Below are 21,699 nucleotides of genomic sequence, written 5' to 3' on the forward strand. Positions count from 1 at the left end.
ACAGGAGCCGGGACCTGAATTCCACACAGGAGTAAAACTATTTGTGGCCGCAGCTCACACCCTCGTGCCGCTCCGAGCCCCGCGGGGAAGAGAACTCCCCTCGGCTCTAAGTAAGCAGAAATCTAGTGGATTCCTGGGAATTTGCACCCAAAGTGAAATATTTGTGCAGAACCAAAGGGAAACCTTGTAAAAAATTGGACGATATAAAAATATTTAGTTCTAATAAATAGGGCATTGTACGAGGCCACAGCTGGTGTTCTGATATATATGTGTATTCTACTGATATCCCAAACACAAAGGGTATTACAGTCAGGAGCGGGCCCGGCTTGTCCTCAGAGCTTGCAATCAACATATAAGTACTGCAAGTACTGCCCTCGGGGCTTTGTATTGCAAGTACTGCCCTCGGGGGGTTTTATTGCAAGTACTGCCCTCGGGGGGTTTTATTGCAAGTACTGCCCTCGGGGCTTTTTATTGCAAGTACTGCCCTCGGGGGTTTTTATTGCAAGTACTGCCCTCGGGGCTTTGTATTGCAAGTACTGCCCTCGGGGGGTTTTATTGCAAGTACTGCCCTCGGGGGGTTTTATTGCAAGTACTGCCCTCGGGGCTTTTTATGCAAGTACTGCCCCTCGGGGGTTTTATGCAAGTACTGCCCTCGGGGGGGTTTTATTGCAAGTACTGCCCCCGGGGCTTTTTTATTGCAAGTACTGACCTCCGGGGGGTTTTTATTGCAAGTACTGCCCTCGGGGGGTTTTATTGCAAGTACTGCCCTCGGGGCTTTTTATTGCAAGTACTGCCCTCGGGGCTTTTTATTGCAAGTACTGCCCTCGGGGGCTTTTTATTGCAAGTACTGCCCTCGGGGGCTTTTTATTGCAAGTACTGCCCTCGGGGCTTTTTATTGCAAGTACTGCCCTCGGGGCTTTTTATTGCAAGTACTGCCCTCGGGGCTTTTTATTGCAAGTACTGCCCTCGGGGGTTTTTATTGCAAGTACTGGCCCTCGGGGTCTTTTTTATTGCAAGTACTTGCCCCCTCGGGGGGTTTTTATTGCAAGTACTGCCCTCGGGGCTTTTTATTGCAAGTACTGCCCTCGGGGCTTTTTATTGCAAGTACTGCCCTCGGGGCTTTTTATTGCAAGTACTGCCCTCCGGGGGCTTTTTATTGCAAGTTACTGCCCCTCGGGGCTTTTTATTGGCAAGTACTGGCCCCTCGGGGCTTTTTATTGCAAGTAACTGCCTCGGGGCGTTTTTATTGCAAGTTACTGCCCTCGGGGCTTTTTTATTGCAAGTACTGCCCTCGGGTTTTTATTGCAAGTACTGCCCTCGGGGCTTTTTATTGCAAGTACTGCCCTCGGTTTTTTATTGCAAGTACTGCCCTCGGGGCTTTTATTGCAAGTACTGCCCCGGGGCTTTTTATTGCAAGTACTGCCCCCGGGGCTTTTATTGCAAGTACTGCCCTCGGGGGTTTTTATTGCAAGTACTGCCCTCGGGGGTTTTTATTGCAAGTACTGCCCTCGGGGGTTTTTATTGCAAGTACTGCCCTCGGGGTTTTTTATTGCAAGTACTGCCCTCGGGGTTTTTTATTGCAAGTACTGCCCTCGGGGCTTTTTATTGCAAGTACTGCCCTCGGGGGGTTTTATTGCAAGTACTGCCCCCGGGGCAGGTGACACAGTTAATGTGCCCTTTATGTAGTGAGTTACTTTCCCTACACTTGGGCCCAGATCCGATGTATGAAATATACACACACAGCGCTGACTGGTACTGCCCAGAGTATTAATGTGTTCCCCCCACACTCAGGGCCCAGTTGGTACTGCCCAGCGTATTAATGTGTTCCCCCCACACTCAGGGCCCAGTTGGTACTGCCCAGAGTATTAATGTGTTCCCCCCACACTCAGGGCCCAGTTGGTACTGCCCAGAGTATTAATGTGTTCCCCCCACACTCAGGGCCCAGTTGGTACTGCCCAGAGTATTAATGTGTTCCCCCCACACTCAGGGCCCAGTTGGTACTGCCCAAAGTACTAATGTGTTCCCCACACACACAGGGCCCAGTTGGTACTGCCCAAAGTACTAATGTTTTCCCCCCACACTCAGGGCCCAGTTGGTACTGCCCAAAGTACTAATGTGTTCCCCACACACACAGGGCCCAGTTGGTACTGCCCAGAGTATTAATGTGTTCCCCCCACACTCAGGGCCCAGTTGGTACTGCCCAAAGTACTAATGTTTTCCCCCCACACTCAGGGCCCAGTTGGTACTGCCCAAAGTACTATTGTGTTCCACACACACACACAGGGCCCAGTTGGTACTGCCCAAAGTACTAATGTTTTCCCCCCACACTACAGGCCCAGTTGGTACTGCCCAAAGTACTAATGTGTTCCCCCACACTCAGGGCCCAGTTGGTACTGCCCAAAGTACTAATGTGTTCCACACACACACAGGGCCCAGTTGGTACTGCCCAGAGTACTAATGTTTTCCCCCCACACTCAGGGCCCAGTTGGTACTGCCCAAAGTACTAATGTGTTCCACACACACTCAGGGCCCAGTTGATACTGCCCAAAGTACTAATGTGTTCCACACACACACACACACACACAGGGCCCAGTTGGTACTGCCCAGAGTACTAATGTGTTCCCCACACACACGGGCCCAGTTGGTACTGCCCAGAGTGACTAATGTGTTCCACACACACATACAGGGCCCGGTTGGTACTGCCCAGAGTACTAATGTGTTCCCCCACACACAGGGCCCAGTTGGTACTGCCCAGAGTACTAATGTGTTCCACACACACACAGGGCCCAGTTGGTACTGCCCAGAGTACTAATGTGTTCCCCACACACACAGGGCCCAGTTGGTACTGCCCAGAGTACTAATGTGTTCCACACACACACAGGGCCCAGTTGGTACTGCCCAGAGTACTAATGTGTTCCCCCCACACACAGGGCCCAGTTGGTACTGCCCAGAGTACTAATATGTTCCCCACACACACAGGGCCCAGTTGGTACTGCCCAGAGTACTAATGTGTTCCCCCCACACACAGGGCCCAGTTGGTACTGCCCAGAGTACTAATATGTTCCCCACACACACAGGGCCCAGTTGGTACTGCCCAGAGTACTAATGTGTTCCCCCCACACACAGGGCCCAGTTGGTACTGGCCCAAGTATTAATGTGTTCCCCCCACACACAGGGCCCAGTTGGTACCGGTACCAGAGTACTAATGTGTTCCCCACACACACAGGGCCCAGTTGGTTAGCCCGGTACCAGAGTACTAATGTGTTCCCCCCACACACAGGGCCCAGTTAGTACTGCCCAGAGTACTAATGTGTTCCCACACACAGGGCCAGTTGGTACTGCCCAGAGTACTAATGTGTTCCCACACACACAGGGCCCAGTTGGTACCGGTACCAGAGTACTAATGGTGTTTTCCCCCTGCCCCACACACAGGGCCGTTGGTACCGGTACCAGAGTACTAATGTGTTCCCCCCACAGCACAGGGCCCAGTTGGTACTGCCCAGAGTACTAATGTGTTCCCCCCACACACAGGGCCCAGTTGGTATGCCCAGAGTACTAATGTGTTCCCCAAACACACAGGGCCCAGTTGGTACCGGTACCAGAGTACTAATGTGTTCCCCCACACACAGGGCCCAGTTGGTACCGGTACCAGAGTACTAATGTGTTCCCCACACACACAGGGCCCAGTTGGTACTGCCCAGAGTACTAATGTGTTCCCCCAACACAAGGGCAGTTGGTACCGGTACCAGAGTACTAATGTGTCCCCCCACACTCAGGGCCCAGTTGGTACCGGTACCAGAGTACTAATGTGTTCCCCCCACACACAGGGCCCAGTTGGTACGCCAGAGTACTAATGTGTTCCCCCCACACACAAGGGCCCAGTTGGTACCGGTACCAGAGTACTAATTGGTGTTCCCCACACACACAGGGCCCAGTTGGTACTGCCCAGAGTACTAATGTGTTCCCACACACACAGGGCCCAGTTGGTACCGGTACCAGAGTACTAATGTGTTCCCCCCACACACAGGGCCCAGTTGGTACCGGTACCAGAGTACTAATGTGTTCCCCCCCCACACCACAGGGCCCAGTTGGTACCGGTAAAGAGTACTAATGTGTCCCCTACACACAGGGCCCAGTTGTAAACCGGTACCAGAGTACTAATGTGTTCACCCACACACAGGGCCCAGTTGGTACCGGTACCAGAGTACTAATGTGTTCCCCCGCACAGCACAGGGCCCAGTTGGTACCGGTACAAGCTACTAATGTGTTCCCCACACACACAGGGCCCAGTTGGTACTGCCCAGAGTACTAATGTGTTTCCCCCACACACACAGGGGCCCAAGTTGGTACCGGTACCAGAGTACTAATGTGTTCCCCCACAACACAGGGCCCAGTTGGTACCGGTACAGAGTACTAATGTGTTCCCCCCACACACAGGGCACAGTTGGTACCGGTACCAGAGTACTAATGGTTTCCCCCCACACACAGGGCCCAGTTTGGTACCGGTACCAGAAGTACTAATGTGTTCCCCACACACACAGGGCCTTTGGTACCCCAGAGTACTAATGTGTTCCCCACACACACAGGGCCCAGTTGGTACCGGTACCAGAGTACTAATGTGTTCCCCCCACACAGGGCCAGTTGGTACCGGTACCAGAGTACTAATGTGTTCCCCCCACACACAGGGCCCAGTTGGTACCGGTACCAGAGTACTAATGTGTTCCCTCACCACACACCAGGGCCCAGTTGGTACTGCCCAGAGTACTAATGTGTCCCCCACACACAGGGCCCAGTTGGTACCGGTACCAGAGTACTAATGTGTTCCCCCCACACACAGGGCCCAGTTGGTACCGCGGTACCAGAGTACTAATGTGTTCCTACCACAACAGGGCCCAGTTGGTACCGGTACCAGAGTACTAATGTGTTCCCCCCACACACAGGGCCCAGTTGGTACCGGTACCAGAGTACTAATGTGTTCCCCCCACACACAGGGCCCAGTTGGTACTGCCCAGAGTACTAATGTGTTCCCCCCACACACAGGGCCCAGTTGGTACCGGTACCAGAGTACTAATGTGTTCCCCACACACACAGGGCCCAGTTGGTACCGGTACCAGAGTACTAATGTGTTCCCCCCACACACAGGGCCCAGTTGGTACGGTACCAGAGTACTAATGTGTTCCCCCCACACACAGGGCCCAGTTGGTACGACGCAAGTACTAATGTGTTCCCGCCACACACAGGGCCCAGTTGGTACCGGTACCAGAGTACTAATGTGTTCTCCCACACACAGGGCCAGTTGGTACCGGTACCAGAGTACTAATGTGTTCCCCCCACACACAGGGCCCAGTTGGTACCGGTAAACCCAGAGTACTAATGTGTTCCCTCCCACACACAGGGCCCAGTTGGTACTGTACCAGAGTACTAATGTGTTCCCACACACACAGGGCCCAGTTGGTACGGTACCAGAGTACTAATGTGTTCCCCCCACACACAGGGCCCAGTTGGTACCGGTACCAGAGTACTAATGTGTTCCCCCCACACACAGGGCCCAGTTGGTACCGGTACCAGAGTACTAATGTGTTCCCCCCACACACAGGGCCCAGTTGGTACCGGTACCAGAGTACTAATGTGTTCCCCACACACACAGGGCCCAGTTGGTACTGCCCAGAGTACTAATGTGTTCCCCCCACACACACAGGGCCCAGTTTGGTACCGTACCAGAGTACTAATGTGTTCCCCACACACACAGGGCCCAGTTGGTACTGCCCAGAGTACTAATGTGTTCCCCCCACACACAGGGCCAGTTGGTACCGGTACCAGAGTACTAAGTGGTTCCCCCACACACAGGGCCCAGTTGGTACCGGTACCAGAGTACTAATGTGTTCCCCCCACACACAGGGCCCAGTTGGTACCGGTACCAGAGTACTAATGTGTTCCCCCACAACACAGGGCCCAGTTGGTACTGCCCAGAGTACTAATGTGTTCCCCCCACACACAGGGCCCAGTTGGTACCGGTACCAGAGTACTAATGTGTTCCCCACACACACAGGGCCCAGTTGGTACCGGTACCAGAGTACTAATGTGTTCCCCCCACACACAGGGCCCAGTTGGTACCGGTACCAGAGTACTAATGTGTTCCCCCCACACACAGGGCCCAGTTGGTACCGGTACCAGAGTACTAATGTGTTCCCCCCACACACAGGGCCCAGTTGGTACCGTACCAGAGTACTAATGTGTTCCCCCCACACACAGGGCCCAGTTGGTACCGGTACCAGAGTACTAATGTGTTCCCCACACACACAGGGCCCAGTTGGTACCGGTACCAGAGTACTAATGTGTTCCACACACAGGGCCCAGTTGGTACTGCCCAGAGTACTAATGTGTTCCCCCCACACACACAGGGCCCAGTTGGTACCGGTACCAGAGTACTAATGTGTTCCCCCACACACAGGGCCCAGTTGGTACCGGTACCAGAGTACTAATGTGTTCCCCACACACACAGGGCCCAGTTGGTACCGGTACCAGAGTACTAATGTGTTCCCCCCACACACAGGGCCCAGTTGGTACCGGTACCAGAGTACTAATGTGTTCCCCCCACACACAGGGCCCAGTTGGTAGGTACCAGAGTACTAATGTGTTCCCCCACACACAGGGCCGTTGGTACCGGTACCAGAGTACTAATGTGTTCCCCCCACACACAGGGCCCAGTTGGTACTGCCCAGAGTACTAATGTGTTCCCCACACACAGGGCCCAGTTGGTACCGGTACCAGAGTACTAATGTGTGCCCACACACACAGGGCCCAGTTGGTACCGGTACCAGAGTACTAATGTGTTCCCCCAAGCCAAGGGCCCAGTTGGTACCGGTACCAGAGTACTAATGTGTTCCCCCCACACACAGGGCCCAGTTGGTACCGGTACCAGAGTACTAATGTGTTCCCCCCACACACAGGGCCCAGTTGGTACCGGTACCAGAGTACTAATGTGTTCCCCCACACACAGGGCCCAGTTGGTACCGGTACCAGAGTACTAATGTGTCCCCACACACAGGGCCCAGTTGGTACCGGTACCAGAGTACTAATGTGTTCCCCACACAGGGCCCAGTTGGTACCGGTACCAGAGTACTAATGTGTTCCCCCACACACAGGGCCCAGTTGGTACCGGTACCAGAGTACTAATGTGTTCCCCCTACACACAGGGCCCAGTTGGTACCGGTACCAGAGTACTAATGTGTTCCCCCCACACACAGGCCCAGTTGGTACCGGTACCAGAGTACTAATGTTTCCCCCCACACACAGGGCCCAGTTGGTACCGGTACCAGAGTACTAATGTGTTCCCCACACACACAGGGCCCAGTTGGTACTGCCCAGAGTACTAATGTGTTCCCCCCACACACACAGGGCCCAGTTGGTACCGGTACCAGAGTACTAATGTGTTCCCCACACACAGGGCCCAGTTGGTACTGCCCAGAGTACTAATGTGTTCCCCACACACACAGGGCCCAGTTGGTACCGGTACCAGAGTACTAATGTGTTCCCACACACACAGGGCCCAGTTGGTACCGGTACCAGAGTACTAATGTGTTCCCCACACACACAGGGCCCAGTTGGTACTGCCCAGAGTACTAATGTGTCCCCACACACAGGGCCCAGTTGGTACCGGTACCCCGAAGTAACTAATGTGTTCCCCCACACAGGGCCAGTTGGTACCGGTACCAGAGACTAATGTTGTCCCCCCACACACAGGGCCCAGTTGGTACCGGTACCAGAGTACTAATGTGTTCCCCCCACACACAGGGCCCAGTTGGTACTGCCCAGAGTACTAATGTTTCCCCCACACACAGGGCCAGTTGGTACCGTACCAGAGTACTAATGTGTTCCCCACACACACAGGGCCCAGTTGGTACAGGTACCAGAGTACTAATGTGTTTCCCCACACACAGGGCCCAGTTGGTACCGGTACCAGAGTACTAATGTGTTCCCCCCACACACAGGGCCCATTGGTACCGGTACCAGAGTACTAATGTGTTCCCACCCACACACAGGGCCCAGTTGGTACCGGTACCAGAGTACTAATGTGTTCCCCACACACCAGGGCCCAGTTGGTACCGGTACCAGAGTACTAATGTGTTCCCCACACACACAGGGCCCAGTTGGTACCGGTACCAGAGTACTAATGTGTTCCCGCCACACACAGGGCCCAGTTGGTACTGCCCAGAGTACTAATGTGTTCCCCCCACACACACAGGGCCCAGTTGGTACCGGTACCAGAGTACTAATGTGTTCCCCCCACACACAGGCCCAGTTGGTACCGGTACCAGAGTACTAATGTGTTCCCCACACACACAGGGCCCAGTTGGTACCGGTACCAGAGTACTAATGTGTTCCCCCCACACACAGGGCCCAGTTGGTACCGGTACCAGACTATAAGGCGCTACAGACGAACCGTTACAGACTCAGACAGTTACCGGCCGCATTGCGCCTGCGCAGTAAGCGCTAAAGCTTCTCCAAGTTCTGCGATTCCTAAATTGGCCCCTTTGAGATCATTTAAAGTTGCACGATTTGAGCGCACGTCGGTGCTTCTGGCAGCTCGGCCTAACAAGCAATAATCCTTCCAACAGCAGCGGCTTGATGGAACCGACATGAAAGGTCAGGGGCAGAGTTGGGGCAATTAGTAGCGGCCGATACTGCCCCCCCCCGGTTCCCTTTCAGTCTGGCTCCCCCCCCAACGTTGCGCCGCTAATGAGTCCCGGCTGTTCCCTGTCAGTCCGGCAGCAGCTTCACCTGTAGCCTCTAATCAGCTGCCGGAAAGCTCTGCCCCCCCCCCCCCCGGGCGGACTGATGTGGAGCCCCCCCGGCCGGACTGATGTGGAGCCCACACCCCCCCCCGGCCGGACTGATGTGGAGCCCCCCCGGCCGGACTGATGTGGAGCCCACACCCCCCCCCCCCGGCCGGACTGATGTGGAGCCCCCCCCCCCGCGGGCCGGACTGATGTGGAGCGCCCCCCCCCCCGGGCCGGACTGATGTGGAGCGCCCCCCCCCCCCCGGGCCGGACTGATGTGGAGCGCCCCCCCCCCCGCCCGGGCCGGACTGATGTGGAGCGCCCCCCCGGCCGGACTGATGTGGAGCCCCCCCCCCCCGCCGGATTGATGTGGAGCCCCCCCCCCTCCCGACCGGATTGATGTGGCACGGTCGTTGTGGGTAATTAGTAGGGCATTTGGGATTGTTGGCAGTTACTGGGCACAGACTGGATGAATGGGGGAGGGGCAGCAGTACAGTAGGTGTATGGGGGGGGCGGGGCTGCAGTACAGTAGGTGTATGGGGGGGTGGGGCTGCAGTACAGTAGGTGTATGGGTGGGAGGGGCAGCAGTACAATAGTTGGGGGGGCGGGCAGCAGTACAGTAGGTGTATGGGGGGGCGGGGCTGCAGTACAGTAGGTGTATGGGGGGAGGGGCAGCAGTACAGTAGGTGTATGGGGGGGCGGGGCTGCAGTACAGTAGGTGTATGGGGGGGCGGGGCTGCAGTACAGTAGGTGTATGGGTGGGAGGGGCAGCAGTACAATAGGTGTATGGGGGGCGGGCAGCAGTACAATAGGTGTATGGGGGGGCGGGCAGCAGTACAGTAGGTGTATGGGGGGAGGGGCAGCAGTACAGTAGGTGTATGGGGGGAGGGGCTGCAGTACAGTAGGTGTATGGGGGGGCGGGGCTGCAGTACAGTAGGTGTATGGGGGGGCGGGCTGCAGTACAGTAGGTGTATGGGGGGGTGGGCTGCAGTACAGTAGGTGTATGGGTGGGAGGGGCAGCAGTACAATAGGTGTATGGGGGGGCGGGCAGCAGTACAGTAGGTGTATGGGGGAGGGGGCAGCAGTACAGTAGGTGTAATGGGGGAGGGGCAGCAGTACAGTAGGTGTATGGGGGGGGGGGGCTGCAGTACAGTATGGTGTATGGGGGGGTGGGGCTGCAGTACAGTAGGTGTATGGGTGGGAGGGGCAGCAGTACAGTAGGTGTATGGGGGGAGGGGCAGCAGTACAGTAGGTGTATCGGGGGAGGGGCAGCAGTACAGTAGGTGTATGGGGGGGAGGGCGCAGTACAATAGGTGTATGGGGGGGCGGCAGCAGTACAGTAGGTGTATGGGGGGGGCGGGCAGCAGTACAGTAGGTGTATGGCGGGAGGGGCAGCAGTACAGTAGGTGTATGGGGGGAGGGGCAGCAGTACAATAGGTGTATGGGGGGGCGGGCAGCAGTACAGTAGGTGTATGGGGGGCGGGCTGCAGTACAGTAGGTGTATGGGGGAGGGGCAGCAGTACAGTAGGTGTATGGGGGGGGGGCGGGGCTGCAGTACAGTAGGTGTATGGGGGGGCGGGGCTGCAGTACAGTAGGTGTATGGGGGGGGCGGGCAGCAGTACAGTAGGTGTATGGGGGGGCGGGGCTGCAGTACAGTAGGTGTATGGGGGGGCGGGTGCAGTACAGTAGGTGTATGGGGGGGCGGGGCTGCAGTACAGTAGGTGTATGGGGGCGGGGCAGCAGTACAGTAGGTGTATGGGGGGGCGGGGCTGCAGTACAGTAGGTGTATGGGGGGCGGGGCTGCTCTGTAGGTAGAAGGTGTCAGTGTGGGAGTCTCAGCCAGTGAGTGAGAGACAGAGCTCAGGTGAGTTGCACCCCGACACCTCGTGCCCCTGGGTCCCAGCTCTGGGGGTCACACTGGGTCGGGGGGAATTCAGACTCGGATCCGTGTGGTTCTGCCACATTCCTGGGAGGATCTGCTCAGACTTTGCCCCGTTTCCCATGAGGTTTCACTGCAGCTTTTCTGTCTTTGTAGCAGACAGGGATTGCTGGGGCCCCCCAGGGATACAGGGGGACAGGGATTGCTGGGGCCCCCCAGGGATACAGGGGGACAGGGATTGCTGGGGCCCCCCAGGGATACAGGGGGACAGGGATTGCTGGGGCCCCCCAGGGATACAGGGGGACAGGGATTGCTGGGGCCCCCCAGGGATACAGGGGGACAGGGATTGCTGGGCCCCAGGGATACAGGGGGACAGTGATTGCTGGGGCCCCCCAGGGATAGCAGGGGACAGGGATTGCTGGGGCCCCCAGGGATACAGGGGGACAGTGATTGCTGGGGCCCCCAGGGATACAGGGGGACAGGGATTGCTGGGCCCCCAGGGATACAGGGGGACAGTGATTGCTGGGGCCCCCCAGGGATACAGGGGGACAGGGATTGCTGGGGCCCCCCAGGGATACAGGGGGACAGTGATTGCTGGGGCCCCCCAGGGATACAGGGGGACAGTGGTTGCTGGGGCCCCCAGGGATACAGGGGGACAGTGATTGCTGGGGCCCCCCAGGGATACAGGGGGACAGGGATTGCTGGGGGCCCCCAGGGATACAGGGGGACAGTGATTGCTGGGGCCCCCCAGGGATACAGGGGGACAGTGATTACTAGGGGCCCCCGGGATACAGGGGGACAGTGATTGCTGGGGCCCCCCAGGGATACAGGGGGACAGTGATTGCTGGGGCCCCCCAGGGATACAGGGGGACAGTGATTGCTAGGGGCCCCCAGGGATACAGGGGGACAGTGATTGCTAGGGGCCCCCAGGGATTCAGGGGGACAGTGATTGCTGGGGCCCCCCAGGGATACAGGCAGACAGGGATTGCTGGGGCCCCCCAGGGATACAGGGGGACAGTGATTGCTGGGGCCCCCAGGGATACAGGGGGACAGGGATTGCTGGGGCCCCCCAGGGATACAGGCAGCACATTTACAGAATATCAGGAGGGGGCCCCTCAGTAGTTCCTATGGGGACTTGGGCTGCTGCAGGGAGTCTGGGGAAGAGTAGTAGAGCTGGAGAGCAGCTTCCCAGCAAATGAGTTAGGGCCTCATATCTATGTGAGGGGTGTAATGTACGTATGGGGGTGACATGGGGGTCTCCAGCTAGTGGCCCCTGCTAGGGAATGTACACATTCTGGGGCCCATATTCAGTTTGTAGTTGTGCTGGGTCATTATGGTTCCCCCCCCCTTCATTTCTGCCCATGTATAAAACCAGTTACCAACCCGCCTGCCGTACAACTTGGCTGTTATTGGGGTCCCGGCTGATAGGTATCAGGTGAAACCCACTGCTGTTGTTCCTAATGGACTCACTGAAGTGTCTCCCCCCCCATCAGCCCCCCAGCTTTCCCTCCATTCTTTCGCAGTTCCATTATTTCTCCCCTTATCTGAACTGGAAAGTTCAGTTACACCCCGAGGTGCAGCCAAAAGGCTCCCAGCATTGAGCAAGAGTTGTGTCCACACGATCCTGATATGCAGTGTATTGGTATCTTGGCAAAGTGCAGAGTAGTGGGGGGGGGGGAGTGGAACTTTGGCACATGGCAGAGGGCAGAGAGGAGTGGGACGTTGGTTGAGGGGAGAGAGGAGTGGGACGTTGGTTGAGGGGAGAGAGATGTGGGTTGAGGGCAGAGAGGAGTGGGACGTTGGTTGAGGGCAGAGAGGAGTGGGACGTTGGTTGAGGGCAGAGAGGAGTGGGACGTTGGTTGAGGGGAGAGAGGAGTGGGACGTTGGTTGAGGGCAGAGAGGAGTGGGACGTTGGTTGAGGGCAGAGAGGAGTGGGACGTTGGTTGAGGGCAGAGAGGAGTGGGACGTTGGTTGAGGGCAGAGAGGAGTGGGACGTTGGTTGAGGGCAGAGAGGAGTGGGACGTTGGTTGAGGGCAGAGAGGAGTGGGACGTTGGTTGGGGGAGAGAGGAGTGGGACGTTGGTTGAGGGCAGAGAGGAGTGGGACGTTGGTTGAGGGCAGAGAGGAGTGGGACGTTGGTTGAGGGGAGAGAGGAGTGGGACGTTGGTTGAGGGGAGAGAGGAGTGGGACGTTGGTTGGGGGGGAGAGAAGAAGTGGCATGTGGGTTGAGGGGAGAGAGGAGTGGGACGTTGGTTGAGGGGAGAGAGGAGTGGGATGTGGGTTGAGGGGAGAGAGGAGTGGGACGTTGGTTGAGGGCAGAGAGGAGTGGGACGTTGGTTGAGGGGAGAGAGGAGTGGGACGTTGGTTGAGGGGAGAGAGGAGTGGGACGATGGTTGAGGGCAGAGAGGAGTGGGACGTTGGTTGAGGGCAGAGAGGAGTGGGACGTTGGTGAGGGCAGAGAGGAGTGGGACGTTGGTTGAGGGCAGAGAGGAGTGGGACGTTGGTTGAGGCAGAGAGGAGTGGGACGTTGGTTTGAGGCAGAGAGGAGTGGGACGTTGGTTGAGGGCAGAGAGGAGTGGGACTTTGGTTGAGGGCAGAGAGGAGTGGGACTTTGGTTGAGGGCAGAGAGGAGTGGGACGTTGGTTGAGGGGAGAGAGGAGTGGGACGTTGGTTGAGGGCAGAGAGGAGTGGGACGTTGGTTGAGGGCAGAGAGGAGTGGGACGTTGGTTGAGGGGAGAGAGGAGTGGGACGTTGGTTGAGGGGAGAAGAGGAGTGGGACGTTGGTTGAGGGGAGAGAGGAGTGGGACGTTGGTTGAGGGCAGAGAGGAGTGGGACGTTGGTTGAGGGCAGAGAGGAGTGGGACGTTGTTGAGGGCAGAGAGGAGTGGGACGTTGGTTGAGGGCAGAGAGGAGTGGGACGTTGGTTGAGGGCAGAGAGGAGTGGGACGTTGGTTGAGGGGAGAGAGGAGTGGGACGTTGGTTGAGGGCAGAGAGGAGTGGGACGTTGGTTGAGGCAAGAGAGGAGTGGGACGTTGGTTGAGGCAGAGAGGAGTGGGACGTTGGTTGAGGGGAGAGAGGAGTGGGACGTTGGTTGAGGGCAGAGAGGAGTGGGACGTTGGTTGAGGGCAGAGAGGAGTGGGACGTTGGTTGAGGGGAGAGAGGAGTGGGACGTTGGTTGAGGGCAGAGAGGAGTGGGACGTTGGTTGAGGGGAGAGAGGAGTGGGACGTTGGTTGAGGGGAGAGAGGAGTGGGACGTTGGTTGAGGGCAGAGAGGAGTGGGACTTTGGTTGAGGGCAGAGAGGAGTGGGACTTTGGTTTGAGGGCAGAGAGGAGTGGGACGTTGGTTGATGGGAGGAGGAGTGGGACGTTGGTTGAGGGCAGAGAGGAGTGGGACGTTGGTTGAGGGCAGAGAGGAGTGGGACGTTGGTTGAGGGGAGAGAGGAGTGGGACGTTGGTTGAGGGGAGAGAGGAGTGGGACGTTGGTTGAGGGGAGAGAGGAGTGGGACGTTGGTTGAGGGGAGAGAGGAGTGGGACGTTGGTTGAGGGCAGAGAGGAGTGGGACGTTGGTTGAGGGCAGAGAGGAGTGGGACTTTGGTTGAGGGCAGAGAGGAGTGGGACGTTGGTTTGAGGGAGAGAGGAGTGGGACGTTGGTTGAGGGCAGAGAGGAGTGGGACGTTGGTTGAGGGCAGAGAGGAGTGGGACGTTGGTTGAGGGAGAGAGGAGTGGGACGTTGGTTGAGGGGAGAGAGGAGTGGGACGTTGGTTGGGGAGAGAGGAGTGGGACGTTGGTTGAGGGGAGAGAGGAGTGGGACGTTGGTTGAGGGCAGAGAGGAGTGGGACGTTGGTTGAGGGGAGAGAGGAGTGGGACGTTGGTTGAGGGCAGAGAGGAGTGGGACGTTGGTTGAGGGGAGAGAGGAGTGGGACGTTGGTTGAGGGCAGAGAGGAGTGGGACGTTGGTTGAGGGGAGAGAGGAGTGGGACGTTGGTTGAGGGCAGAGAGGAGTGGGACGTTGGTTGAGGGGAGAGAGGAGTGGGACGTTGGTTGAGGGGAGAGAGGAGTGGGACGTTGGTTGAGGGCAGAGAGGAGTGGGACGTTGGTTGAGGGGAGAGAGGACTGGGACGTTGGTTGAGGGAAGAGAGGAGTGGGACGTTGGTTGAGGGAGAGAGGACTGGGACGTTGGTTGAGGGCAGAGAGGAGTGGACGTTGGTTGAGGGCAGAGAGGAGTGGGACGTTGGTTGAGGGGAGAGAGGACTGGGACGTTGGTTGAGGGCAGAGAGGAGTGGGACGTTGGTTGAGGGGAGAGAGGAGTGGGACGTTGGTTGAGGGGAGAGAGGAGTGGGACGTTGGTTGAGGGGAGAGAGGAGCGGGACGTTGTTTGAGGGCAGAGAGGAATGGGACTTTGAATCAAGGATACGAGGAGAGGTTGTAGCCAAGTCCTGTGTTTGTCTTTGGCTCCAATGTGCACCCCAACCCAGTTCCCTACATATATGTACCCCTCCCCCTACTTAGTTGGAAACATTTATGCCCAGTCAGGAGGTGGGACTTGGATCAGTCAGTTCCTTCTCATTGACTGAATTTTCTGCAATCTCCTCTGGGGCTTTACAGGCCAGAATGTCTTTTCCTGGACCCATTAGTAATAGCTGGTAAAGGCTTATAATGGTTGGTTGTAGTTAATACTAGTTGGTAATGGTTGGTTATAGTTGGTAATGGTTCCTAATGTTCGGTTATAGTTGTAATGCTTCCTAGTGGTGGGTAATGGTTTGTTATAGTTGGTAATGGTTCCTAATGGTTGGTTAAAGTGCCAGAGGGGACCTAAAGTTTCTTCCCTCGTTGTGCAGGACTCAGACAATGGGGTGTTGGTGCCTCAGTAAATGTCATTATTTATTGAAACCCCTTAGAGTTGAGGGAGGAGGTTAGTAGTAGGACTAGTTTAGTGGTAGTTGTAGGAAACCCCTTGAGTTGAGGGAGGAGGTTAGAAGTAGGACTAGTTTGGTGGGAAATGGTTGGTTATAGTGCCAGAGGGACCCTGAAGCTTCTTCCCTGTTTGTGCAGGACAGTGGGGTGTTGGTGCCTCCGTAAATTGTTAATTATTGCGTGTGCCTTGGGGGGGCACCATAGGTGGGACACAGGGGGACAGGCAGTGAAATTTTCTGTTTCCACAGAGACAATGGCCAATCTCTCCAGTCTGATGGACAGCGAGGTGCTGCGCGCGTATGCCACCTACGCCACCATTGTCCTACTGAAGATGATGATGATGAGCTTTGCGACTGCGTTTTACCGAAATACCAAGCAGGTGAGTGTTGAGGACTAGTTTAGTGGTAGTTGTATGAAAGCCCTTACAGTTGGGGGAGGAGGTTAGTAGTAGGACTAGTTTAGTGGTAGTTGTATGAAAGCCCTTACAGTTGGGGGAGAAGGTTAGTAGTAGGACTAGTTTAGTGGTAGTTGTATGAAACCCCTTAGAGTTGGGGGAGGAGGTTAGTAGTAGGACTAGTTTAGTGGTAGTTGTATGAAAGCCCTTACAGTTGGGGGAGAAGGTTAGTAGTAGGACTAGTTTAGTGGTAGTTGTATGAAACCCCTTAGAGTTGGGGGAGGAGGTTTGTAGTAGGACTAGTTTAGTGGTAGTTGTATGACAGTTGTTGGTGTTAAGAAAATGACAGTTTTTTCAAAATGTAAAAAGCATACTGCCCCATAGCCCTCCTATTGTTTAGTAAAAACCCCACACTTTTGGCTCAGCCAATCACATAGTTACTCAGTCACACTTACTCACATTTTCTAGAACAGGCAGCCATCTCTAAAAAGGTATTCTCCCTTCCTTTCCCTCCTTGCTTCATACTGCCCATGTGTTTCATTCCCTCCCCCCCTCCCCTCTGCCAGATCCGCTTCTGATTGGCTGGTGGGTGTGTATAGCTCAGAACAGGAGACAGGATCAAGTTACACACATGCTCAGAGAATAGGAAGGCTGCCGCTGGCACCTACAGGAAGGGGAGAGAGATTTCAGTGATGTCACTGTAGGCTTCACACTGCTGTAGGCTGCCAGCACCGTATCTCAGAGAGGCAAGCAGGGATGTGGGAAAGTAGATATGCAGTAAGTACTTACCCACAATGCCTTTAGACTTACTTTTAATTTATATTAACCTTTCATTGTCCTTTAAGGTTTTCTTTAACCCCGAAGATGCCAGGGCTGCTGCTAAGGGAGGGGACCCTAAAAAGCTACTGAAAACAGATGAAGATGTTGAACGAGTTCGCAGGTAATGGAAGAATGAACGTGATACCCCAAGTGTATATTAAAGCTCTGTCCTACGTTATCCCAAAGTGCCACCCCCAATTTATGTAGCCCCTCCCCCCCATCCCGTGGCCTCTATGTCTGGTTTATAACCAACTCCTGTGGTTCTGTCTGTCACGTCCAGCCCTTGTAGTGACCGGTACAACTCCCGGCTCCTGTGCCCCCCCCCCCGTGCTACTTGTGGGGCCCCTTGTGCCTCTTCCATTCCGGCACTCCCCTGTACTGGTCCCAGTATGGTGCTCAGCTGGTGTAGGAGTGGGGGTGCAAGATCAGTATGTGTGGGGCACATGTAAGCGGTAGTTACAGTTCAGCTCTGTCTAGACTAGCCATGCTATATACATTAAAGGGGTTATCTGTTAGTATGATGTACAGAGTAATGTTTTGAGCCAATTTGCACTTGGTCTTCATTTTTTATTATTTGTAGTTTTTTAGTTATTTTACAATTTGTTCAGCAGCCCTCAATTTTGGAGTTTCAGTGGTTGCTAGGGTCCAAATTACCTTAGGAACCAGGGAGTGGTTTGAATGAAAGACTGGTATATGAATTAGAGAGGGACTAAACAAGTTATAAAAAGTAACAACAACAATAAAACTGTAGCCTCATTGAGTTAGTGCCATTTAATACCCAAGTGCCAGTCTGTATGGGGTCAGTGTGCCCTTTAATATCCAAGTGCCAGTCTGTATGGGGTCAGTGTGCCCTTTAATACCCAAGTGCCAGTCTGTATTGGTCAGTGTGCCTTCTAATACCCAAGTGCCAGTCTGTATGGGTCAGTGTGCCCTTTAATACCCAAGTGCCAGTCAGTATGGGGTCAGTGTGCCCTTTAATACCCAAGTGCCAGTCTGTATGGGGTCAGTGTGCCCTTTAATACCCAAGTGCCAGTCTGTATGGGGTCAGCGTGCCTTTAATACCCAAGTGCCAGTCTGTTTGGGTCAGGGTGCCCTTTAATACCCAAGTGCCAGTCTGTATGGGGTCAGTGTGCCCTTTAATACCCAAGTGCCAGTCTGTATGGGGTCAGTGTGCCCTTTAATACCCAAGTGCCAGTCTGTATGGGGTCAGTGTGCCCTTTAATACCCAAGTGCCAGTCTGTATGGGGTCAGTGTGCCCTTTAATACCCAAGTGCCAGTCTGTATGGGGTCAGCGTGCCCTTTAATACCCAAGTGCCAGTCTGTTTGGGGTCAGGGTGCCCTTTAATACCCAAGTGCCAGTCTGTATGGGGTCAGTGTGCCCTTTAATACCCAAGTGCCAGTCTGTATGGGGTCAGTGTGCCCTTTAATACCCAAGTGCCAGTCTGTATTGGTCAGTGTGCCCTTTAATACCCAAGTGCCAGTCTGTATGGGGTCAGTGTGCCCTTTAATACCCAGTGCCAGTCTGTTTGGGGGTCAGTGTGCCCTTTAATACCCAAGTGCCAGTCTGTAAGGGGTCAGTGTGCCCTTTAATACCCAAGTGCCAGTCAGTATGGGGTCAGTGTTCCCTTTAATACCCAAGTGCCAGTCTGTATGGGTCAGTGTGCCCTTTAATACCAAGTGCCAGTCAGTAGGGGTCAGTGTGCCATTTAATACCCAAGTGCCAGTCTGTATGGGGTCAGTGTGCCCTTTAATACCCAAGTGCCAGTCTGTATGGGGTCAGTGTGCCTTTAATACCCAAGTGCCAGTCTGTATGGGGTCAGTGTGCCCTTTAATACCCAAGTGCCAGTCTGTATGGGGTCAGTTGTGCCCTTTAATACCCAAGTGCCAGTCTGTATGGGGTCAGTGTGCCTTTAATACCCAAGTGCCAGTCTGTATGGGGTCAGTGTGCCCTTTAAAATACCCAAGTGCCAGTCTGTATGGGGTCAGCGTGCCCTTTAATACCAAGTGCCAGTCTGTTTGGGGTCAGGGTGCCCTTTAATACCCAAGTGCCAGTCTGTATGGGTCAGTGTGCCTTTATACCAAGTGCCAGTCCTGTATGGGGTCAGTGTGCCCTTTAATACCCAAGTGCCAGTCTGTATGGGGTCAGTGTGCCCTTTAATACCCAAGTGCCAGTCTGTATGGGTCAGTGTGCCCTTTAATACCCAAGTGCCAGTCTGTATGGGGTCAGCGTGCCCTTTAATACCCAAGTGCCAGTCTGTTTGGGGTCAGGGTGCCCTTAACCAAGTGCCAGTCTGTATGGGGTCAGTGTGCCCTTTAATACCCAAGTGCCAGTCTGTATGGGTCAGTGTGCCCTTTAATACCCAAGTGCCAGTCTGTATTGGGTCAGTGTGCCCTTTAATACCCAAGTGCCAGTCTGTATGGGGTCAGTGTGCCCTTTAATACCAAGTGCCAGTCTGTTTGGGGGTCAGTGTGCCCTTTAAATCCAAGTGCCAGTCTGTAAGGGGTCAGTGTGCCCTTTAATACCCAAGTGCCAGTCAGTATGGGGTCAGTGTTCCCTTTAATACCCAAGTGCCAGTCATTATGGGGTCAGTGTGCCCTTTAATACCCAAGTGCCATTCTGTATGGTCAGTGTGCCCTTTAATACCCAAGTGCCAGTCTTTAAGGGGTCAGTGTGCCCTTTAATACCCAAGTGCCAGTCTGTTAGAGGGGTCAGTGTGCCCTTTAATACCCAAGTGCCAGTCAGTATGGGGGTCAGTGTGCCCTTTAATACCCAAGTGCCAGTCTGTTTGGGGTCAGTGTGCCCTTTAATACCCAAGTGCCAGTCAGTATGGGGTCAGTGTGCCCTTTAATACCCAAGTGCCAGTCCTGTTGGGGTCAGTGTGCCCTTTAATACCCAAGTGCCAGTCTGTATGGGGTCAGTGTTCCCTTTAGAGTGCAGCAGGTGTGGGTCATTCTCTGATCTGGCCACTAGAGGGCATCACTTTGCCTCACATCAGCAAAACTGACAAAAGAATGGAATATTATGTCACTAATATCTGTGCAGGTCACGCCCCCTGCGGCTCATTGGCTAGAATTGGTGTCCGGGGGCTAATCTGGGTGTCTCTGTGTTGGGGGGCTAATCTGGGTGTCTTATGTTGTTGGGGGGGCTAATCTGGTGTCTCTGTGTTTGGGGGGCTAATCTGGGTGTCTCTGGTGTTGGGGGGTCTAATCTGGGTGTCTCTGTGTCGGGGGGCTAATCTGGGTGTCTCTGTGTTGGGGGGCTAATCTGGGTGTTCCTGTGTTGGGGGGCTAATCTGGGTGTCTCTGTGTTTGGGGGGGCTAATCTGGGTGTCTCTGTGTTTTGGGGGTGCTAATCTGGGTGTCTCCTGTTTGGGGGCTAATCTGGGTGTCTCTGTGTGTCGGGGGGCTAATCTGGGTGTCTCTGTGTTGGGGGGCTAATCTGGGTGTCTCTGTGTGTCGGGGGGGCTAATCTGGGTGTCTCTATGTTGGGAGGCTAATCTGCGTGTCTCTGTGTTGGGGGGGCTAATCTGGGTGTCTCTGTGTTGGGGGGGCTAATCTGCGTGTCTCTGTGTGTCGGGGGCTAATCTGGGTGTCTCTGTGTGTCGGGGGGCTAATCTAAGGCTGTTGGCACACCAGGAGATTAGTCGCCCGTAGAAGAGACGTCAGTGCGTTGCCCTAATCCCAGTGGGGGAATTTGCCCCGGGATCTGCTGATATAATGTTTTAAAGGAACAGTAACACCAAAGTGTTCCAAATATAATGAAGCGTTGCTGTGCACTCGCTGGTTAGAAACGCTGCTATAGTTTATGTAACTAAGCTGCTCTGTAGCCACAGGGGCAGCCATTGAGTCTGAATGGGGCAACATGGCCTAGGGTACATAGCAGGCAACATATCAGCTCTGTAGGATACAATGGGTTTAGTTCTTACACAGGAGCCAAATACCTCCCTCATGTAAAATAGGACATTTGTTGCCAAAAATGGTTTGTTTGTCGGTTCTAGATCAGCAGGTACAAACCCCTGTATGTGATATTATTATTATAGATTATTATTTGTCCCGAGTCGTTTGGGCCCAATTGATGGGTTTTGTGCTTTGTGCCCGCAGGTGCCACCTGAATGACATTGAGAACGTGGTACCATTTGTTGCCATCGGCCTGATCTACACCCTCACCAACCCCGACTTGGCCAGCGCTTTGCTGCATTTCCGGATCTTTACCGGATCAAGACTCCTACACACCGTCGCCTACTTATTGCCCCTCCCTCAGCCCAGCCGGGGCCTGATGTGGATCATAGGGTATTTTGCCACCATTTCCATGGCAGTTAGCATATTGCGTGGGGTTCTTTACCTTTAGGGCCTGAGCCTCTGGGATTGGATGGGACCGAGTCTCCCCCAGCGCCAGGGGCCTGAGATCCCTCAGCTGCTCTTTAGTCTTCATGTGAAATGTGAATAAACCATCAAAATGGATTCCCGGCTGTGTATTCCTGCTGGCACTCAAGCTAAGGGCACTGGCATGGGCTGGGAGGGGCACTGGCATGGGCTTGGAGGGGCACCGGCGTGGGCTGGGAGGGGCACCGGCATGGGCTTGGAGGGGCACCGGCATGGGCTTGGAGGGGCACCGGCATGGGCTGGGAGGGGCACCGGTATGAGCTGGGAGGGGCACTGGCATGGGCTGGGAGGGGCACTGGCATGGGCTGGGAGGGGAACTGGTATGAGCTGGGAGGGGCACTGGCATGGGCTGGGAGGGGCACTGGTATGAGCTGGGAGGGGCACTGGCACCGGCTGGGAGGGGCACTGGCACGGGCTTGGAGGGGCACTGGCACGGGCTGGGAGGGGCACTGGTATGGGCTGGGAGGGGCACCGGTGTGGGCTGGGAGGGGCACCAGCGTGGGCTGGGAGGGGCACCGGCATGGGCTGTGAGG

General features: G+C 55.3%; 1 protein-coding gene across 6 annotated transcripts; it reads left to right on the forward strand.

The window, feature by feature from the left end:
* Nucleotides 1–8,570: 8,570 nt before the first annotated feature.
* Nucleotides 8,571–21,244, forward strand: mgst1 (microsomal glutathione S-transferase 1). Of its 6 annotated transcripts, none has more exons than XM_031897888.1 (4): nt 8,571–8,646; nt 15,819–15,949; nt 16,810–16,904; nt 20,885–21,244. In XM_031897888.1, the coding sequence occupies exons 1-4, from the start codon at nt 8,640–8,642 to the stop codon at nt 21,129–21,131; spliced, it is 480 nt and encodes a 159-aa protein (XP_031753748.1). In that variant the 5' UTR covers nt 8,571–8,639; the 3' UTR covers nt 21,132–21,244.
* Nucleotides 21,245–21,699: the final 455 nt, after the last annotated feature.

This window comes from Xenopus tropicalis, chromosome 3 (genome assembly GCF_000004195.4).
Source record: "Xenopus tropicalis strain Nigerian chromosome 3, UCB_Xtro_10.0, whole genome shotgun sequence".
In the NCBI taxonomy this organism is placed as follows: Eukaryota; Metazoa; Chordata; class Amphibia; order Anura; family Pipidae; genus Xenopus; species Xenopus tropicalis.